The sequence below is a fragment of the Vanellus vanellus genome, assembly GCF_965231255.1.
Source record: "Vanellus vanellus genome assembly, chromosome: 5".
Lineage (NCBI taxonomy): Eukaryota > Metazoa > Chordata > Aves > Charadriiformes > Charadriidae > Vanellus > Vanellus vanellus.
The window spans coordinates 24,183,467-24,205,309 of record NC_138910.1 but is presented as its reverse complement, the minus strand read 5'-3'; the positions used below and the strand labels follow the sequence as shown (position 1 = coordinate 24,205,309).

The following is a 21,843-nucleotide window of genomic DNA, read 5'->3' as shown; positions in this document are numbered from 1 at the left end:
AAACACCTAGTAAAAGTGGGACTAATGTATTTTTAATCAAGATAATTGATTTTCCATATTTACATTAACACTACAGGCATCATCATATAATTATGGGATAATTCAAGCTGCAAGAGAACTCTGGAGGTCATCTAGTACAATCTCCTGCTCATCTTAAATATTAAAAGATTATTAGTCATGTCTAAAGATTTTTTAACCAATAGGAACCTAAATACAAAGTTAGCTTCTCTATTCCTAGAAAAGATGGCACAGTCCTTCTGTACTTTCACATGAGAATACAAACTTCTAAACTTGTGAATTCAGGTAAACTTCTGTATCTCTTCAGTTCTGCTGGAGTTTCTCATTAGCATTAGTGCCATTTATGGTATAATAGTAACAGCAGAGCAATCAATCATTACTATGACTTTGCAAAGGAAGCTTTGGCTCCTGGGTGCTGTCATTGGAAAATGTGCTCGAGGGCAGGTTACAAGCATCCCTATCTTAAGCACTGGTCATCCATCCCTAGCTGGGAAGGGACATGGTATAAACTCCAAGCTGGAGCAAAACCAGAGAAAATACTGGACTCAAATACTATTTAGGAGTCCCCAAACACCAAACTTATCCAGCACTGGAATGGTAAATGCATGAGCTGTTGTGCTTTTGGTAGTGAGGCTGTATCCTACGGCAACTAGGTAGTGGTAAGAATTCAGTTCATTGTTCCTGTGAGAAGGAAACGCAAGGTCAAGAAATTACTGCAGAATACAATTTCTAGAACTAGCACTACATTAATTGTAGTTCTTTAGTTTCCTATTGGCAGGAAAATGCAGTCAACCTGAATAAGCAGAAAACAATATTTACATGAAATTTCTTAAAAGGCTGAAGTGTTCCATCCTCCATCGAAATCAACACTCCAAACATATTCTTAATTTAACTTCCACATCCAGAACACTTTTGTGGATAGATTTCTTTCTGATTCAGTAAAGAGCATTGGACCTTAACAACAGTGTAGTGCCATCTTTCAGCAAACACCGGAAAATATTCCTGATTGCTTTAGACCTGCACAGAAAAGGGTCTCATAAGAGCCCAGTACTGCTCCAAATTGTAACAATACCAATGATAAGCTAATTATACTTTCAATCAGTCTCTACTTAGTATAGTGAAGAGGTTGCTAAAGATAATGAGATGAAAGAAGTTCCTTTTGTATCATTTTACTGCAAGTAGAAAGACCCTGTGCTCGCACGCTGCCTTGACTTGCATTCTGACCGAATTTCACTGGTGATGCAGTGCTCAACAAAGTGAAAAATCCAATTTCTGCCAATCTTCTATGAGCAAGAAGCCTTCCCCAATCAGACAAATTTTGGACAAAGAATACACCCCCACCACCCCTTCCCCACCCTCACCCCTGCATGCTATATTCAATCAAAGGAGGGAAAAGAGGTAGTGTTCTACTTCAGGTCCTAGGTAGCTACACCACTCATGTGAAGGCACAACAAGTCACATGTCAGAGGTACAACCCCATGCTGAGCTACATGATGGGACGATCCCAGATCTCAAACATGGGAGCAGGGAATGGGACATGATGCCTTCCCAGAAGACTCAGCTAACAGCAGCAAGTGGATGACTTGTCAGCATGACATTAGACAATGTGGGTGAGAAACTGTCTCCACGAGAAATATCTCATCCTTTTTTTACTATTATTTACTCTACATTCCCAATTTTGTAAATTCAGGAGTGCCAAGATACTGAGACATTGCTTGCAATCTGGGGGGAATTTTACTTGTTCTTCTATTCGTTAACACTGAATAGGGTATTACTTACAGACAAACATGGCAGCAGTTCCAATACTCTGCTATTACTACAAGTGGTGTTCTTCAAGGGTCGGTACTGGGACTGGTGCTGTTCAACGTCTTTGTCAGCGACATGGACAGTGGGATTGAGTGCCCCCTCAGCAAGTTTGCTGACGATATCAAGCTGTGTGGCGTGGCAGACGCACTGGAGGAGAGGGATACCATCCAGAGGGACTTGGACAGGCTTGAGAAGTGGGCCCATGCCAACCTCACAAAGTTCAACAAGGCCAAGTGCAAGGTTCTGCACATGGGTCAAGGCAATCCCAAACACAAATACAGGCTGGGCGGATGAAGGGGTTGAGAGCAGCCCTGAGGAGAAGGACTTGGGGGTACTGCTGGATGAGAAGCTCAACATGAGCCAGCAATGCACACTTGCAGCCCAGAAGGCCAACCGTATCCTGGGCTGCATCGAAAGAAGCGTGGCCAGCAGATCAAGGGAGCTGATTCTCCCCCACTACTCCACTCTTGTGACACCCCACCTGGAGTATTGCGTCCAGCTCTGGAGTCCTCAGCACAAGAAAGACGTGGACCTGTTGGAGTGGGTCCAGAGGAGGGCCACAAAGATGATTAAAGGGCTGGAGCACCTCTCCTATGAAAACAGGCTAAGAGAGTTGGGGTTATTCAGCCTGGAGAAGAGAAGGCTCCAGGGAGACCTTATAGTGGCCTTCCAGTATCTGAAGGGGGCCTACAGAAAAGATGGGGAGGGACTTTTTACAAGGGCATGTAGTGATAGGATGAGGGGGAATGGCTTCAAACTGGAAGAAGGTAGATTTAGATTAGATACCAGGAAGAAATTTTTTACTTTGAGGGTGGTGAGACACTGGCACGGGTTGCCCAGAGAAGTTATGGATGCCCCATCCCTGGAAGTGTTTAAGGCCAAGCTGAATGGGACTTTGAGCAACCTGGTCTAGTAGGAGGTGTCCCTGCCCATGGCAGTGGGGTTGGAACTAGATGATCTTTAAAAGGTCCATTCCAACCTAAACCATTCTATGACTCTATGATTCTATAGTACTTTACCATTCTCACAGTGGAGACTGCAGTATGCTGTTATCAGACTGCACTGTTGGTAGGTTTTGTTTGAACTTTCTGAACAAGGACTGAATTAAAATATTTCCAGGGAATGAATTAACATCTCTTAGATCTTTACCTTAACTCCGTATGGCACTATTAGAAAAGACAGAGGAGTCTTGTTTCGTATTAAAATGTAGACCCCTTTTCAGAGCATTACATTTCAGTTTTCTTGAAATCAATTGCATGATTTGCCTCCATAGACAAAGGACAACTGAGAGTAAAGGAGACTCAGAGAAACATGCTTGTGGTAAGACAAAATATCCATAAGATGTATGTCATATGTCAGCAGAAGTCACACCCTTTCTTTGTACTACTGACTGGATGGTTTCAATGAAAAACATATTTTACCTGGTGGTTGCTTGTATCAGAAACCTTCACATCCAGTGATCCTGTCAGAACAGCATACCAGTTCGTCCCAATATCACCCTGACGGAATACTGGAAAGATTAAAACTTGTAAATAAGAGTTATCTCTTTAAGTTTAGCAACATTAACAAACATTTTCCCTCATATTACTATACTACTGTAGTCACTTCTGGCACTATAGAATTTGCCATATCAGACTACTTACTTACTATTACAGTAATATTTCCAATGACACTGGAAAGCACATATTTTAGTAAACTGGTCAATACACTACAGAAACAATGAAAGCACATAGACTTTCTTCACTCTTCTCCCCAGTTTGCTTCTCTTTTACTGCTTAGTTAATAAACAAACCAAACAGGCAAACAAACAACATCCCCCTCCTCCCCCCAAAAAAATACTTTCTGAATAACGTCCCTTTGAAATTCAGAATATTCCAATGCAAACACAGCTGCCACTGACTTCAGTAAGGGTTCTGGCTGGAAGCAACTGCAGGACATTGACGTTCAGGCATTCCAACTGTGTGATTACAGAGCATCAAAATTCCTATTACTCTAAGCAAATCCCAGTGCTGTGTGGCTAAAGCACGCCAGATTTACCTGAGGGGTACCTGAGACGCTACCAAACACCACAGGTCTCCATCAGCTACTCCCCTGGTACAACTCTGGGAACTCACACATTCCCATCCCAGGACCACCACTTATTTCCATCTCAGCTTCACAGACCAAGAACAGATGTCCACCTTCATCTGGCACGTGAGCTGCCAGAGCAGGCACAGAGCTGCTGCACCCCACAGCAGTTATGCAGCTCTGCAAATCCATCTTGGGTTATCCAGAGTCACTGCAAACCACATGCTATTAATGATATGCCTAGGTGATATACTTTTGCCCCTGACATCACAAAGCACCTACAAAAGAGATCAATAATACATTTACAGGGGAAGAATGAGGTTATAGTGCAATGACTTGCTTCTAATCTTTCAAGAAAACAGTGGCAGAGTCCTATATCTAATAATGTGTGCCTTGTTACCATAGATTCACCACACAATGTATTTGTAGAGCAAGCAGCACTTTAGTCCTGCCTTCCCCCATGACTACGACTGTAAACATTTTTATGGATGTTCCACTAATTGTGCTCTCTCATTGATCTCCTAGAGACAATCCCCTAACTCCCAGTTTTATCTACATAAAATAGATCATCGTACAAAGCTCTCTTACATGTGATTCCTTTTTCCAGATTTTCATAATATCCACAGAGACATATCTGCTGGAGAAGGTTTGGATGAAATTTCTCAAAAGCTTTCACTTCTTTCAGTCGTGTGAATATTATATCTACATCTTCACTGGAACGTTCCAAAGGTCTGCAAGAAAACAAAGGACAAAATTCTCAAGGGCTTTAGGAGAGAACATCCCCACCTGCATGCACTAAACTTACAAATGTTTGCATTAAATGTCATACTATAATATAAACCAATTCAAATGCATTTCACAGGTACATAATTAAACCCTTCCAAAATATCCTACCAACTGTCCGTTATCAACTTGAGCATGATTATTATCATTTCAACACAGGCAGTGTCGAGAAGCCCCCTTTAGCACCAAAGTCCTGTTGTAGCAATTACTGTAAAAATATATATGATACAGTCCTTATCCTAAAGAGCTTAGAATGATACATAGTTTTAAGTTTGTAAGGGAACAACGAATAAACAGATGTCCAAACATACAAGAGGTCTGTGGAATCAATGCCCAAAATAGAAGTTCTCTATCTGGCTAAAAGGAAAGCTTTAGATATCAGCAGTAACTCCTATATCCACATCTCTCTTCCACCTTTTACTGGATACAAACTAGCTTGACTGTTCTGTTTTCTCTTCTCACTTGCAAGCAAGAAAGCCAACTGCAATAAGTACATTCTCTTTCATGCAGTTCCTGTCTCTTAATGTTGCACAACTTAAATATGCAAGCAAGAATCTTAACTCTTCATTGGCAAGGGTAAAGAGTTTTAATCCAAATATTTAAAATATTTTAAATCTATGACAGTAACACCTTTAAAAAACCAAGATTTCGAGAAAAATAAAATTGTAGAACTCCCTCCAACAAAGTAGCATGTGGACCAGCAGTTCAGCAGGATCAGAAAACTACTATGTGTGTATGAAACTCAAGCAAATTAGCTCCATAATGTACATTTTATATGCGATTATCAAACATTACGAACCAGCAGGTAAGCCAACCACTAACTGACAGCATTAGAAAGACTCTTTCATAACAGACTAAATGCCTACCACTATGTACAGAAAGAAGCATAGCACATTCCTAGATCATGCTGGACCAGATGCAAAAATCATTTATGTATAAAGGGGTACCAGAAAGACAGACAACTGTCTGCGATCGTTAGACCTATCACTCAAATGCTGCTATTAATTTTACTGACAAAACTGTTCTTTTAGCCAGTGAGCTTCTAAATGAACAGAAGTCAGGTAGCTTAAAATGAACCAAGACTAAGTTCACACGTACATACCTTTATCATCTTATTGTTATGCCCACAATGTAAGCACTCCTTCCAACAGAATTTTTTTAAAGATTCCTCTTTGGAATCAAAGACTTAAGGGATCCAAATCTTTGTGTCAGGGAAGAAGCCCAGGTCCTATTCACATTGAATCTCTGTCTCTCATCTTTCTTATTAAATTAAGTTTAGGAGGGATTAAATCTCTATCCTCATTTATACTCAACTTACCATTATTAAATACAGATGAAAATAATAACGCTCTGGTGTATACAGTTGCTTCTACACAACAGTGACATCCTCCTACCAATTCAAACTACAAACAACTACAACAGCTCCCTTTTGAAATATTTCAAGTAAGATTTTCACCCATTCCTTTTTTTTAACTGTGTGCTAGCTGACAGGTACTAATAAGCATTAACCCTCTTGTCAAAATCCTTTTAAGAAGATTAGGAGGTACAGCTTGCAAACAGACTTAAAATACGTTTATACAAGGTCCCTACCCAAACTACATTGGCGCTTGAAACACTAACTCCCTTAATTTATGGAGTCTCAAAATTAACAGCAAAACCCGACAAGGAAAAAAGGGGAGATCATTCTCAGAATATCCCCTTTTCCTAGAGAAACTGTGTCTGAGACTCTTTCATTCATACAACTGCTCATAGTTGACTCCATTCAAGTCCATCAGTTCATTTGCATAGAACAGATGGTAGGATCTCAGTGTTTAGTGGTTCTAATTGTTTGATGCAGTCGGACAGGGAAAAACCAAACAGGGTTAGCAAACAACGTGCAGCAGGTTGTATGAACTTCACCAACACTGTTCTCTCAGTGTTCTTTCTGAAATGCGAGTGCAGAAATCTCTTCCACTTCTGGTCCTGTTGTCCTGGTTTGAGGTAAAACAAAACCAATTTTCTTTTCAGTAATTTTACTTTTCTGCTAACCCTCTTCTAACCAACTGAACTCTCTGAAATTAACGACATATTTTTCCCGGTGTCGGCTTCTAGCAGAGATAAGGCCTGATGTTTATAATTAATACCAAGGAATGGTGTGCAGAGAGGGTCCTGCTTATACTTGCTCTAACACCCAAGGCCGGCTAACTTTGTTATTTGCCCTGTTGGAGGGTCAGAAGCGGAAGAGCGTAGAGGGGTTCCACCTGCGGGGAGGAGCAGACAGGACAGGTGACCCAAAACTGACCAACGGGGTGTTCCATCCCATCTGCCTCATGCTCAGTATAAAAGCTGATGGATCAAAGGGTCAGCTCGCTTTCTTCAATGGCCGGCATCCAAGGAGGACGCTGCCTTTGATCCCGATCTGTGCGCCCCTGAATCCAGTTCCTGAGTTCAGCTCCTGTCAATCACTGAGTCCAGTCTGGGATTTTCCCAGTGCCTGCCACTGATGTGATTGTCATCCTGGGAGCTCTATATGGTTTTGTATATATTGTTTATATTTCATTATTTGCTTATTAATATTATTATCTTTTCTTTCTATTATTTTGTTATTACTGTTTCATTAAAGTAGTTTTGTTTCTTTTCAACTCATAAGTCTCTCTTTCTCTTCTCTCACTTGGGACAGAAGTCAGAGAGCATCTGTTGTTCATTTTAGTGGCCAGTCCAGCCCAAACCACAATACCTGTCAAAAGGACAAGCTTTGTGGGGATTTAATTCATAGACTGTGTAGCTTTTTTTCTTGAGAGTAGCTGAAGGCTCAAGAGACAGAGTTTCCATCTAGTTCAGAAGAAGGTGAGAGCAGGGCTTACTTCCATTGATGTGGCAAGGAGTGTCTTGTGTCAGGAAGATGAACTGCAGGAAAAGCTCTTTCTTCTGACAAAACTGCTTCATGACCCCAATAAAGTGAGTCATCATGGAAGGACAAGCATTCACAGAGGTAGCTGAGCCATGCTTTGCAGAGTTTTAAACACTAATCAGCACAGCAGTGAGAAACCAAACTCCATATTTATTGGGAAAAGCAAACTAAAGTTGTGTGATCCTAGTGGCTTACTTTAGCAAGCAGCTGAGCTACAGCGCTTTGTATTAGCACCAGTTACTTCCACCTAGAATACACGAAGTGGGCATTTGAAGGGGACACACAGACACACTCTAAACGCAAAGAGGAATCCAAACTTCTAAGCAATATGCATAGTAGTAATCTGAAAATTGTTATATTCCTTACAATGTGTCTTAATAATTCATTACTGCAGCCCATTTGTTTCAGTAGCCTTTCTTCGAAATATACTGGGTTGAATACTACTGTGTGCAACTAAATTTCCACGAATATTTTTACTGGAAGGGCACAAATTTTGATCCAGCGCATTTGGAAACAAAGCCAGAATTTGGGAGAGGCTTTCAGTGAATGATTTAACCATTAATCTATCTTAGAAAAGGCACCTTCTCCTCCAACTGTGTTTTACCAAAAAAAAAGCAAACCAACCAGCAGCAGCCAGAATCTTAACTGTACCCCAGAATAACAACTTAATGTCTCTCAAATAAGACACACAGACAACCACATAGTTTAAGATTTAGCTGTTCTGTTAAGATCATGAATAAGCATAAAAATGAACTAGGTGAAAGTTGTTTGACAGCAATGCCTTTGGAATTGATCAGAGCTCCCGGGAAATTTCCTCAATGTTTAGGAGTAAGGAATTAACTAACAGTAGGTGTCCCAAGCTGAGGTGGCCCTTAGTTCTTACTAGGACATGGAATTTTGCCTTTGTAAAAACTCCAGATTGCAGTGTAACGGTAATAGTAGCACTCAAACTCATTTCTATCAAGTGCTTATAATTTATAACAATGAGACTGGTTTTAAAAGGATAGTTTTACTTAGTGAGAGAGCATAATGAGAATAATGAAATACCATGGTGTCAATTAACTGCTTTTCCACATGCCTGCAAGACTCGGGCAAAGTTTGATCACTTTTTACAAAGTATTTTCTAATAAAATTATCATCATTGTAACTATTGTCATCATCTTTAAATTAACATTCGTGAAGCTATTTATGATGCCAAATTTTGTTTTCTATTTCCTAAGTACAAGCTGCCTAGCATGGAACAACATCAGTACAGGGCAACATAAATTTACTTCCCCATTGCAGCTATCTTACTAAATTGCTGTAAACTTGGCTTTTTTAAAGCATAGTTTGGAATAATACTTAAACAGCTAATATTATTATATATTCCTTAGAACATTAATGATTAAACCTATTAATTAGAAAAGTACTACTGATGGCAGATGGAGAATTATTCAAGCTTTAATGTCACTGTAGTCACACAGATAGGAGGCAGTGGTATTAATCCAGAAAGAAACCATTCCCCAAACCAGGAAGATGCACTTCAAAAGTCAACCCCAAGCAGGTTAATCTCCCTACACCCCAACATGGCTCCAAAAGTCTCTGGAAAGGCTTTTCCAGACACCGTATCAGATCGTCTGAAGTCACTCCTTTGTGATCACCACTGCTGTTTACACTAGAGAGCAATCTCCCTGAGCTTAGTCCCCCTCTGCTGAACTAGTGCTGGTATTCTTCTGTTCTGTGACACTGACGCTGGTATGCTTCTGAAGTGTCCCCTCACTGCTGATGCTGCAGAGCTATAACTTGATATCCATGAGCATAAGAAGTTAAAAAAAGCATTTCAGTGAGACTTCAACTACCACTGGACTCTACTAAAGCTTCTGTCCTTTCCTAAGTGTACTCCTGTTTCTGAAACCTCTTAGCCCAATGTATGGACTAGGACCATAGATGAATCTAAAAGTGTAGACAACTCTCTTAAATCAATTAAAAATCTTCTGCTCTCAACAGTTTGGTAGAGATATCAGCTAGAGTAGAAGCATTTTAAAGCAAGGCCACCCTTCTTGTAGAAAATCTGTGACTCTGCTCAGTGAAGCTGACACAGCCTAGGCTGCCTCACCCAATTTAAAATAAATCTGAAGTAAAACAAACTGTGGAATTATTATATTTGCCTTCATCGTATTTGCTTAAAAAAACAGCTTCTTACTCTTTTTCTCCCAATTTTTCAGTGTCTTTGTGGGGCAGTTGCTGCTGTATCTCTATTTGCCTTGTCTGCAGGGTACAAGCCCAGAAAGAGCTTTAGCAGCTGATGTAGTAACCACCCACTGTAGTAACCACCCTTCACTAACTGGCCCGGCAACCATAACTGAGTAGGTATCACGCCATGAGCATAGCAAATGCCAGGACAAAACCATGCAGGAGGAATGACTCATTTGGAAATGAAAACTTCACACTTAGTGTCTCTTACCATGAAGGATAACACATGGGTGACAGTCCTACAGCCCTCCTCCAATCTTCAATTTATTATGATTGTCCCTAAATTTGTATCTCAGCAGGGTACTGTGCAGACATCCCATTCCACTATGGCCAAAGTGAGGTGGGCAATCTCTAGTGTTGCAAAGCAGGGCTACAAAATTATTAGGACATGATGAAAAGCAAGAGTATTTAATTTATTTTCACTACCCTACAAGCCTTTCTGCTTTGTTTGACCACTGAACGCTTTATCCAGCTCCTTATTTATATTACTAATTTGACTTTTCAGACCATAACAAGTCTTATCTGACAGTAATATTTTCACATAACATGTCATCTATCTTCTCCTTCTGCTTCTTTAATACAACATCAAAGCATACATATACAAGTGACAGCATCAATGCTAGTTATACATCTCTATTCAATTATGTCAATAAAGCTTCTTTAAAGGATATTTTACCCCTGATTTATTTGGTTGTGAAAATTTCAGGCACGTATTTTATAGAGATAAAACAATTTTCTTGACAATGTCTGCTTGACTATCTGTAAAAGGAGATTATAAAAAAGCTTGCCAGAAGTGTCTCTTCAGAAGGCTATTTCATATTTTTAAGTGCAAACTATTCAAGCTCAAAGTTTAAATAGAGACAGAGGATAATTGCTACAATTCTTCACATATACAATTTGGGCAAGTATTTCTGTTCATGTGTAGCATATATGGCTTTACAAAAGAAACTATTTTGGTGGTGTTAAGATTAAATATTTGAATGTTTATGTATGCTGTGAAAGACGTGGTAATCTAGAAGAACAAGTTGGAGTTCTTGTTTTGTTTTTATCGAGTTTATCTAACTATAACCTATTACTTTATTTTCTACCATATGTACTTTTTTTTAGGTTCTTCCTCATAATTGGTTTGACACTTGAAAAAGAAAAAACAGAAGATATGTAGTTTTGCCTTCTTTGCCAAGATGCCTCTAGAATTTTAAAATGCTTTTTCTGTAACATCTGAACCCTGCTCTAACTGAATGAAAACATTGAGGTCCATTCCCTTCCCTTGCTCTTCTTAAGTCTTTAAAAGGGCAATATTGCATTTCAGACAGCAATGAACAGTCCATGAAGGATGAGCAGATATGATTTATTTCTTCCATTGGCAAGGCTGTAGAAAACAGTATCACACTACATACTAGACAAATAAAACTAGTTCACCTCTGGGCTGAAACTAAAACATCTATTTACAGATGCAAAGGCAAATTCTATGAGCTGGAAGGAACCAGTAACCACTATCATGGACTATTTGGTGAATTTTAATAGTATTTTAAAGTATATTCTGCTTGAAACATGAGCAAGGAAAGAACGGCAAGGAATCAGAAATAGATCACGCCTCTACGCTCCCTGTACTTTCTCCTTCCCTTTCCTGCAGAAAGGGAAAAGCACGCAGAAAAGCAAAGCGGTAGGATGCAGAAGAATACAAGCACCAAGATACCATTTTCCCTTACTGAGAGCAGGACAACACTGAAGCACCTCTCTCCTCCAGGCAATGCCGTAAGGCTCTTTGACTTTTAATTTATCTTTGAGAAAGAGAAGTTTGAGAAAGGGAAGTTTAAGAAAGGGATAACCGTGCCCTATCAAAGCACTTTACACCTGTGGTAAGAGATTTATGTGCTAGATATAAGTGATGTTACTGTTAATCTGAAGTAACATCCAGATAAGTGTTTACTTCCATGGGGACAGAAGGCAATAAACTCTCCCCAAGAGGCACTTTGCACTTGTTACAGTAGTATTACCAAATCCACGTTTTCAGCATTCACATTTCAGCTCCTCTTTCCCTTCTCATGAGAAAAGCTTCATCATGAGGCTTTGAAACCATAATCAAATTACAGTTCTTTTCTTTTGATTTCCATTTTATGAGACTTTGGCATTCCAGTTTTCACATTTCCTCTGACACACAGGAAATCAAATTTTATTTAAACCTCGTTCCCTAGGATTCTTAGATACACAAATCATTATAGAGTTTAAAAAAATGCAATGCAAGTAAAACCACTGATGCTTAGTTTCCAACAAATTACTACTGTTATCTACACTCAGAACCCCTGTGATAATCTCTCATGTCCTGCACAAGAAATGCTGTATATAATCCCGATCCATACACATACTGATTGACCAGCCAGACCGACTGGCTGTCAGCTGCAGTCAGACAGAATTTGTAATAGTTGAGTTCTATCTTCCTCAGTGAAGGCCAAAAGAATGCAAGTATGGGGGTCTCTCCTTTACCTACACACTCATCTCTCATATTACTCAATTATATTTGTGTCTAATGCACCGAAAAATTATTGGGGGGTTAAACAGAGCAATCAAGTGTGCTCCATTTCTTTACATACACTGGTCTACAAATTATGCATCCTTCCAATAGGTAAATTTTTAGATCTGTATAAATGGTGGAATGTCAAAAGACGTATTTATTAAGTAATGATATTCATAAAGATTTATCTCAAGTTAAAAATACACTACCTGAACAATACAGCTATAATAGGAAACAAAACATAAAAAGATTTTTTTTCATCTTCATATGCTTTTTTAGAAGACAAAATACTTCAAGAGAAAAAATAAAATTGCAAGGAAATTTTCTCCTTTCATTTATGAAAATTTTTATGTATGGTGCATGCTTTGCAACCGGGGTGTGACTAAATCTTATTGAATAAACCCTCCAACTTTCATAAATGTGAACTGGAGCTCAGGACAGTTAAAATTCCATTTGACAGAAGTAGATCTGGATGAAATTACATTAACCAGCACTGTAGCTTCGTAACAGACATTAAAAGCACTTCAATATGAAGACAGACTCTGAGATACATTCCAAATGAAATTTATAATTGAACAATATGCACAAGTGATGATATCCTTTGATTCAAACTCTGGCCACTGCCATCCGCTGATACGCTATGCTAAATGCACCCTTACCAATTTAGGATCTGCATTGTTACAGCTAATGAAAATTTAAAACTTACAGCAACTACGAAATAACTTCTACAGATTTACATTGACATACATTTTGACAACTGCTGAATTCAAAGATGAAGTGGAAAGTCAGTTCAGGAAACATTCATTGAGGACACTGACAAAGCAGCAGGAGTAGTAAGTGATCACAACAAATATAGTGCAGAAAAGACTAACAGAACAAAGGAAGTATCATAAGAATGATGAGCTTGTTAAATACAGCAAATTGTAAGATGCAGATGAAAACAGATATTACACTGGATAAGAAAAATACTTGTATTTGAAAAATATCTGGTGGCCACCTGACTTTGAGGGCATGATTTTAATTAGCTGATTTGTTGAGTTTTTATTCATGGAATCATACAATAGTTTGGGTATGAAAGGACCTTTGACGGTCATCTGGTCCAGCCCCCCTGCAATGAGCAGGGACATCTTTAACTAAATCAGGTTGCTCAGAGCCCCATCCAACCTGACCTTGAATGTTTCCAGGGATGGGGCATCTACTACCTCTCTAAACAACCTGTTCCAGTGTTTCACCACCACCTTCATTGTAAAAAATGTCTTCCTTATATCTAGTCTAGATCTACCCTCTTTTAGTTTAAAACCATCACCCCTTGTCCTATTGCAACAGGCCCTGCTAAGAAGTTTGTCCACATCTTTCTTATAAACCCCCGTTAAGTACTGAAAGGACACAATAAGGTCTCCCTGGAGCCTGCTCTTCTCCAGGCTAAGCAACCCCAACTGTCTCACCCCATCCTTATAGGAAAGGTGCTCCAGACCTCTCATTATTTTTCTTGCCCTCCTCTGGACTCACTCCAACTGGTCCATGTCTTTCCTGTACTGAGGGCTCCAGATCCTTTGCTAGAATATGAGTTTTTGTTATAAAAGAAATTTAATCTGCTCAGAATACAGGATTTTAGAGATCAAATCCTAACAACATGCCAGAAATTACTCAAGCAATGACAATTTCCAGTATCATCTGGTAAAAGAGAAAACCTACAGTTGCACAAGTACCACACCAATCATTCGGCCACCTCACAAGACTACCAACTAAATTTTAATATATCATGTCCTAATAGGCATATGCATGTACTCGTTTGCACTGGTGGGCCATGACAATGTTTATACAGAAGTATGCTAGGGCAATCACTTTTTCTCCCTCTTAATACCTGTCTGTAGGACAAATGTGTAACTTACTGCAACCACATGTAACAAATGGAAGCTGATACTAGAAATGCCTAAGCCCATGAGCAGAGAATAAAGCAGTTTAAATTTGTTTAAAGCACAATTCCTTGTCTCACTATGAGTTATTTTGAATTCATATATTCAATAAAATGCACAGACGTACAAGCTTATGGCAAGCTATATTAACAATTATTTTGGTCTTTCTGAGGAGGTATGGAAAGAAAAAGGACTTCTTTATTATTCATGAAAGACTGCACCTTTGCACTGGACTAGAAAATTAGTTGCATGATGTCGAAAGATAAATTTGTTATTATTCATCAGTCTCAGAAGACTGAGCCTTTGCATGTATGCTAGAAAGCACTTAGGCTATGTCTGTACTGCTCCATCTCCTAGTCTCCACCTCCACCACGGTGCCAGCTGCTGATATAACCCCACACTTGATCCAAGCATACACCAGCTTAGCTACTTACTACATACAGAGAGAAAACACCAAGCACACAGACCAACAGGAGCTGCAGTGTATGTACATGGTTTTGTTCAGATCCAAACTACGTGAAAAATGTTGGAGTTATTTCTATGGATTTGTTACTAATAATAAGCAAGGATAGAAATTTAAAATATATAGAAGTCAGTGTATGTTTTCCCAAAAACATAAAAATATATTTTTTAAAGTAAATAAAATAGCATCATAAAGCAATTCTAAAATATTCACAATATGGCCCGATTATAAATCTATATCCTATTATCTTTGACGTAATTATAGCTTAAAGAAGATGACAAGCATTTTCCATACTTCTTTTACAACAATTCTTTCAGAATATCAGTTCTTCATTGTAGCCTATCGGTATACTCACAAGAGACCTGTTGACTACTAACCACATACAAACAACTTACACCTCAAGTATATGTTACAATGAACTAAAAAACAAATCCTGATTCAAATATGTTGCTGTTACATAGCTTCAGTCTCAATTTACACTCGAATCTATGGGAGTTTGGCTTCAGGTACAGATCTGAGGTAGTATCCTCTATTTTGGTTTTGTTAGATGTAAATGATGCAAGTCGGAAGTCCAACAAGGATGACAAGGATATAAAAGCTCAGTATGTACAATATGTCCTTGAAACGCCAGTTCATGTTTAAATAATTTATAAATAGCAGAGCAAAGATCATAACGTTTATAGCACACCAGGCTAGCAAAGTTACATGCTTTGCTCTCTGATCCGCTCCTCCAGTCTGCTAAGCCACTGAAGGTTATATTTAATACAGAGACAAACACAAGATGCCATAGGCAGGTATGAAATCCCAGGAACCCTGACTGTTGTGAATGTTGTACATCATTAAAAAGGTTGTATTTGAATCCAATTAATACACTTACCTGAACTCATAACTGTGATCAGGTTTAGAGAAATAACAGTTATGTAAAAAATACTTTGTCTACCATTCAGTAGAGATTATGTCGATGTGGAAATTTCCTGGTTAGACAGCCTTTGGTGTGAAAGAAACCATGAGAGGAGAGAAGACATTGCTCCTGAGCTAATTATACACACTTGCATAAATCAGCAACTTTCTTTTAATTACGTGCAGAGCAGACATACAGACAACACTAAGATGGTAGGCATGCTTCTGCTCCCTAGGAAATCAGTGATAAGGCAACTATTTACTTCAAAGATAAAAGGACCAGTTTCCTTAGCAGAAAAATTATTTACTTCTCCAGGTATACCCAGGATGTACAGTTGTACACCGCTGATCCTCTCTCTCTCTCCTTCAAAAATAAAATACTCTTGATAGAGCACAGTGTTACGAACTTTTCTGTTCCTGCTTTTTCTTACCTTTGCACTTGTGACTTCATATATAAATACTGTCCTGTGTATTTGATTTTTAAGTGTTGATCTTTGGCTTTTGTAGTTAGTAACCACACATGGAAGCCGCATGGTCGAAGCACTGGTGGTTCTAGCCCACAATACCCTACATAGTAATAACACTTATCCTGAAATATTTTGGTGGTTCTTCATTTTTATATGTGCTGTCATTTTAGATGTTGGTAGTTCTAGTTTGATATGTGACTTAGGGAAAACATGAAGAACATTATTATTTCTGTTTAAAGTTTAATTCTCCTTTTTTTAAAGAATGAAGTTGTATAATCCACATTACATGCCATTTTAATTGTCTTTGCTGAGGCTTACCCAAAATTCCATAACAGTTTTAGGACTACCTTCCTCTTGAAAATATAAATATATTCACTAACTAAACCATATTAAAACTATCTTTGTTATTTAATAAAAACACATTCCTACAGAGAATTGGCTCATTAAGTGATCCTATATTTACAGAATCTACACCCAGGTTAGAAAATGTTATAAGATTTTTTAAAAGGCTTAAAATACATAGAAATTACATAATAATTCAAATGAGTACACTGAGAGATCATCTACAGAAAAGAAATACACTCTAGAAATACAAACGTGTAAATTAATTGAAAATGCTTTATCTAATAGTACTTAGATTCCTATAGTACTTTTCCAACATACCTTTAAATGGATTTTTTAAATGGAAAACCAGAACAAAATGCTTAAGTGTATTTCCTATGATCACAAAGCAAAGCACAGCAGAGACCAAGGGAAAAAACCACAATCTCTCATGTCCTGGGTTTGTCCTACATTCAGATTGCCTTCTGGAAAAGAAGGATAATAATATACAGTCCTTCAGGGCACCTAGAAGGGATTCTTTGCACTCAACAAATTGTTGCTACTAGCTTACTCCAAGCAACAAAAAGGGGGAAAAAACTTTCCTCTTAATAGCTGTCATTAAATTCCCATTATAAAAATGGTCAATATTAAGTTACCAAACCCTTCTGAAGGAGGAAACAGCCTCAAGTTGCACCAGGGGAGGTTTAGGATGGATATTAGGAAAAATTTCTTCACCAAAAGGTTTATCCAACATTGGAACAGGCTGCCCAGGGAAGCACTTGAATCGCCATCCCTGGAGGTATCTAAAAGACGGGTAGGCATTGTGCTGAGGGACATGGTTTAGTGGTGGTTTTAGCAGTGTTAGGATAATGGTTGGACTCGATGATCTTAAAGGTCCCTTCCAACCTAGATGATTCTATGATTCATATAAATATAACGGCAGAGAGATTTCTAAATGAAATGTCTCACGTGTTTCCTGAAAACATCATTCACTCTCCAAGGCTATGCGCCTCATTAAGCACGAATCCCTGAGTTTTAGTTTACAATTTAGATCTCACAATGTGCTGCGTTTAAGAAACCTGAGAAATTACAGGATCACCTATTTAGAACTACTGGGGCTCACACTCTGCTTCTTCACACCCGCTCAATGTCAGTTTACAGAGCAGAGAATCAGGCCCTCTGCTTCACTGCAGTTTTTATAGGGCTAGGTTACCATCACCAGTTCTGTTTGGTTTTACATTTAGACTACTTGCAACATTTATACACATTGTTTAACCTCTAAAAGGTTTGTCTTTTTTTAAGTCATCTGTTAGAGGGAGGGATCAGTATATGTGGTAGGTGCCTAGACCAAAAGTTTCATTAGCTTCTTACAGTTTGCTGCCTGGACTGGTATGGAACACCTTATGAGAGGCGCAGGCCTGCACCAGCAGGAGGTTAGCTGGAAATGGCAGAAGTGATGAGAAGAGGAAGGTTCCTTCTGAGTGCACAAAGGCTTCTCTCCACAGCGCAGCCCCGAGCTGCATCACCTGTCAAAATCTGGCTAAGGATGCGCAGCAACCTTCTATGCGCCGTGTAATCTCTTTATTTGAACTGTATAGCATATTTATGGTCTAAATTTTTGCCAACTATTTTCCTAGACTACAGGAGACTCAGTGAGCATTCGGAAATTGAATGACTTCACTTCTGAACTCATCCACTAAGCGCAGAAGGTCGGAGCAGAGCAAAGGACGTCCAAACCGCCCCTGCCATGCAACTCGACACCTCCAGACTCACTTTCTGCTGCAACACCCAGGGAAAGCACTCCAAATATATATATATATATATATTTAATAAATAAATAAATAGATTGCCGGTATTTTTAGAAGCGAGCACACCACCTCACCACTGGTTAGCCAGCCGTAACTCCCACCCCCGCGGTGCTGGCCGAGGGGGGACACACAACCGCCAGACCCCCAGGACGCCGCAGCGGGGAAAAGAGACTGTGGCCGCTGAGGAGGAGAGCCTTCGGCGGCCTCTTTCGGGGCGGACATATTATTTTTTTCCCCCCACCTCCGGCCAACAGTCCTGCACCTGCTTGTGCCACGGAGCGCTCTGAGGCGAGGGTCTGCCCTTTCCCGCCCGCCCCGTGAGGCGGCTGGGCCCGGGGCTGTGAGGCGGGGGAGGGGGGGGCCGTGTGCTGAGGTGAGGCGCGGGGCGGTGAGGCGAGGCGAGGCGGGAGGCGGCGCGCTGAGGTGAGGTGAGGTGAGGTGAGGCAGGGGCCGGTGTGCCGAGGTGATGCGAGGCGGCGGGGGTGGTGTGCCGAAGTGAGGGGCTGCGAGGCGAGGCGGGGGCGGTCTGGGGCGCGAACGACGCGGGCAGCGGGTCTGCCATGGCCGGCACGGCGGGTCCCCCATGCCCCCCCTGGGCCGCGTCGCCTTCTCCCCGCCCTGGGGCTCCCCCCTCCTCCACCACGTGCGGCATTTTCCGGGCAGCAGAGCCCGGCGGAGAGCAGCTGCCCCCGTGGGGACTGCCCGACCCCTCCGCTGCCAGCAGCATTTCGAGCCGCTCATCCTGCCCCGCCGCCCCGGCTCTGCTTCCTCCGGGCATTTTGCTTCCCACCTGCACGTTCCTTATGTAAGGCAGGATCTGATGGGGAGCGCGGGGGATGTCGGCACACACACACATACACACACACACACACATACATACACATACATACATGTTTCCATGCACGCATGCAGGGGGGCAGGTTACGCGCACACAGCATCGTCCCCCCGCAGCCGCTCCTGTGAAGATGCCGATACCTTTTATCCAGGCAAGCGATCCACTCGCCGGAGGATGAGGCATGGGAGGTGTGAGCGGCGACCATGTTGGACAGGGATCAGGTCGCCGCGCACCCGGCTTGGCGGCGGCTCCCCCCGCCCGTCCGCCGGTCGCTCGGTCCGTCCGTCCTCCCCTCCCTCGCTCCCTCCCTCTCTCCCTCCCTCCCTCCCTCCCTCCGCGCACGGCGCGATGGGCTCGCCCAGGCCCCCGCGGCAGCCCGCCCTGCCCGCCGCAGGCAGCGGTGCGCGGGGCTGCGGGTCTGCCCGGCCGCCGCCCGCCTCGGCGGCCCTCCCGCCTCGGTCCGCGGCCGGGCTGTGACCTGGCGCCGCCGCCTCGGCCGCCCGGGGGCACCCGCCGGCCCGGCCGGGAGGAACGCCCGGCCCTGCCGCCCCGCAGCCGGCAGGTAGCGGCCCGGGGGGGGAGGGGGCGGCCGCCAGGCGGGGAGCCCTGGGCTGGGGCAGGGGTGTAAGACCAGGCAGGAGCGGAGTTACTGCCCTCCTGGAAGGTGGTGTCGTCCGGCTTTTGCGAGCTCCTCAGTGCCCACATTTGAACCCCGCTTACTGGTCCCTGCCCTTGCTTCACCAGAGATGTCCTTGACTGGGGCGGGGGGAGAATACAGGCATTTTAGTTACAATAAGCAGCTCATTTTAGCAGCTCTCCAGAGCCCTGAGTGTCTGTCCCCCCCATTAGTAAACCCACAGTAGCTGAGTGGAAGGAAGGTGCAGTCCACATATCAGGAATTTTTCTGAAGCCTTCCTGCAGCCTGCTGTCCATCTTGGCATCACCCATGAAACTGTATCATAAAGGCTCTGGTTTATTGTAGGTGAGAAAATGAGCTGGACAGTACAGCCTGGGAATAGGATTTAACAATTGGAAGGAGCCCAACACACAGCATGAGAAGGGTGAGTCTAGCACACAATGAAAACCATCCACACCCTTCTGTTGTGATAGCATGGCTTGCAAGATGCAGTTTACATACATACGTGATTTAAAAAGCGATGAGCAGAGGAAGGAATGCAGAGCAGCAGGTTTCCCTGTTTTGCAAAGTTCTATGTGAAATATTTTCTACAAAATATTGTAAATGTGAAATATTTTCTACAAAATATTTCAGGATCTAGATCATATCTTCCCAAGTAATCTGTGTGTAACCATAAGCTTCAGCTCACAGTCAACACAACCTGCCTTGAGTAGCGTGGGAGAAGGGTAGGAAGCTACACAAATCTCAGCAGGATGTTTGGGGTTACATGTAGATGATAGCAAAGTAAAACTCTAACTGTGCCTTCCTTCAGGCTTATAACTCCTCTCTGCTTTACAGTGTGGACACAAATGATTAATTCAGATGCTGATAATTTGCCAGTGCCTTTTACAGTTCTCCATGGGCTATCTTCTTTGCGCTCTGTCCTAAATCTCTTTCGCTATACCAAGTGTAATTTTCTTACATACATGCACTACATCACATATCACATCTACCTTTTAACAACCTCATTGTTGCCACAGCTTCTTCAGCACTTTAACAGAAATAGATGTTAACATCAGGATACTGAACAGTATGATGAAAAATCTAAGGAAATATATCTACAAATCCCTTTTGCTGAGAGGATACAGCTAAGAAATTGGCATAGCAGAGAAAAATGCCACAAAAGCTGGTTCTTTCATTTTGCCTTAAAAAAATTAAAGTGTGTGCCAGAGGAATAGAAGAGGCTGCCAGTCAGTGAGATCAAAGCTGCAGCTCTTCCTTTGCTATAGTCCACGGGGAAAAAAATGATAAATTCTTGCATCGAAGCAATCAATCTACTTGATTTCATTCCTCAATATGTGAGTGTTTGGGAACCAACAGAACAAGAGCTTTAAATGTAAGAAACTCTAAATTCTCAAATTAATGATTTATAACATAGTATGTACATTACAGATTAATCAATAAAGCTTGCTAATTTTGTACTTCCATTATAAAACATTCATCACATTATTCCACGTAATTGCAGTTTTCCTTCCAGAGCAATTACACAAGGCAGCTTTTACTGCCCTTTCTCCCCTCATCCCAGTTTAAGCTGCAGTAGATGCTCTTTCCTCTTAAGTGACATCAGGCCTGAGAAGGAGCCAGAAATGACTCCTAGCTGAAGGCCTTTATCTTTTCTCACGGGCTGTTTCACTGACACAAACAGCATTACACATACCAGTACCAGCAATTTTGTACATAGCAACAGTGTAGCTCAGTCAGCAAAACCACAGTGCTGCAACTGTTCAGTGTTCACTCAAGCCGCCTCTGTCAAGTCCGTTCCCATCCGTATAATGTTTAATGACCCAACCACTAGAGGACAGGCTAGGCCTCCATAAAAGGTAGCAAGCGGGCACATTTCTTTGGTAAGCGGATGGCTAGAAGAAAATAGGCTGAGCTTGAAGAGACAAGATCTTTGGAATGCTCTCCTGGGATCCAACTTGCGAAAACCTTTGTTGGTGCTCATGAACCTACCCTTGACCAAGCAACCTACCTGCCCTCCGACAGCCTTCTGCAGTTACCAATGCTTTCGATTCCAAGGAATACAATGTCTGTAGCCATGAAGGGGATGTTCCACAAATGCCTGGCTGTGGGCAGATGTACCTTTTTGTGGACTAACCACTAAACAAGAATTTAACACTTTGTGGATTGTGCAAGCTAGACAGGCCCA

The 21,843-nt window shown here is 41.5% G+C and overlaps 1 protein-coding gene across 4 annotated transcripts in view; it reads right to left on the bottom strand.

The window, feature by feature from the left end:
* The window catches only part of RAPGEF4 (Rap guanine nucleotide exchange factor 4), a gene marked incomplete at both ends in the record, with an annotated part of 155,879 nt that extends 136,656 nt beyond the window's left edge, over window positions 1-19,223 (bottom strand). For all 4 annotated transcript variants that reach the window (XM_082483726.1, XM_082483724.1, XM_082483725.1 and 1 more), the window contains 3 exons: window positions 3,246-3,334; window positions 4,480-4,622; window positions 19,159-19,223. In XM_082483726.1, the coding sequence (XP_082339852.1) occupies window positions 3,246-3,334; window positions 4,480-4,622; window positions 19,159-19,223 (297 nt within the window). The remainder of the gene's footprint in view (window positions 1-3,245; window positions 3,335-4,479; window positions 4,623-19,158) is intronic.
* Between the last annotated feature and the right edge of the window lie 2,620 nt (window positions 19,224-21,843).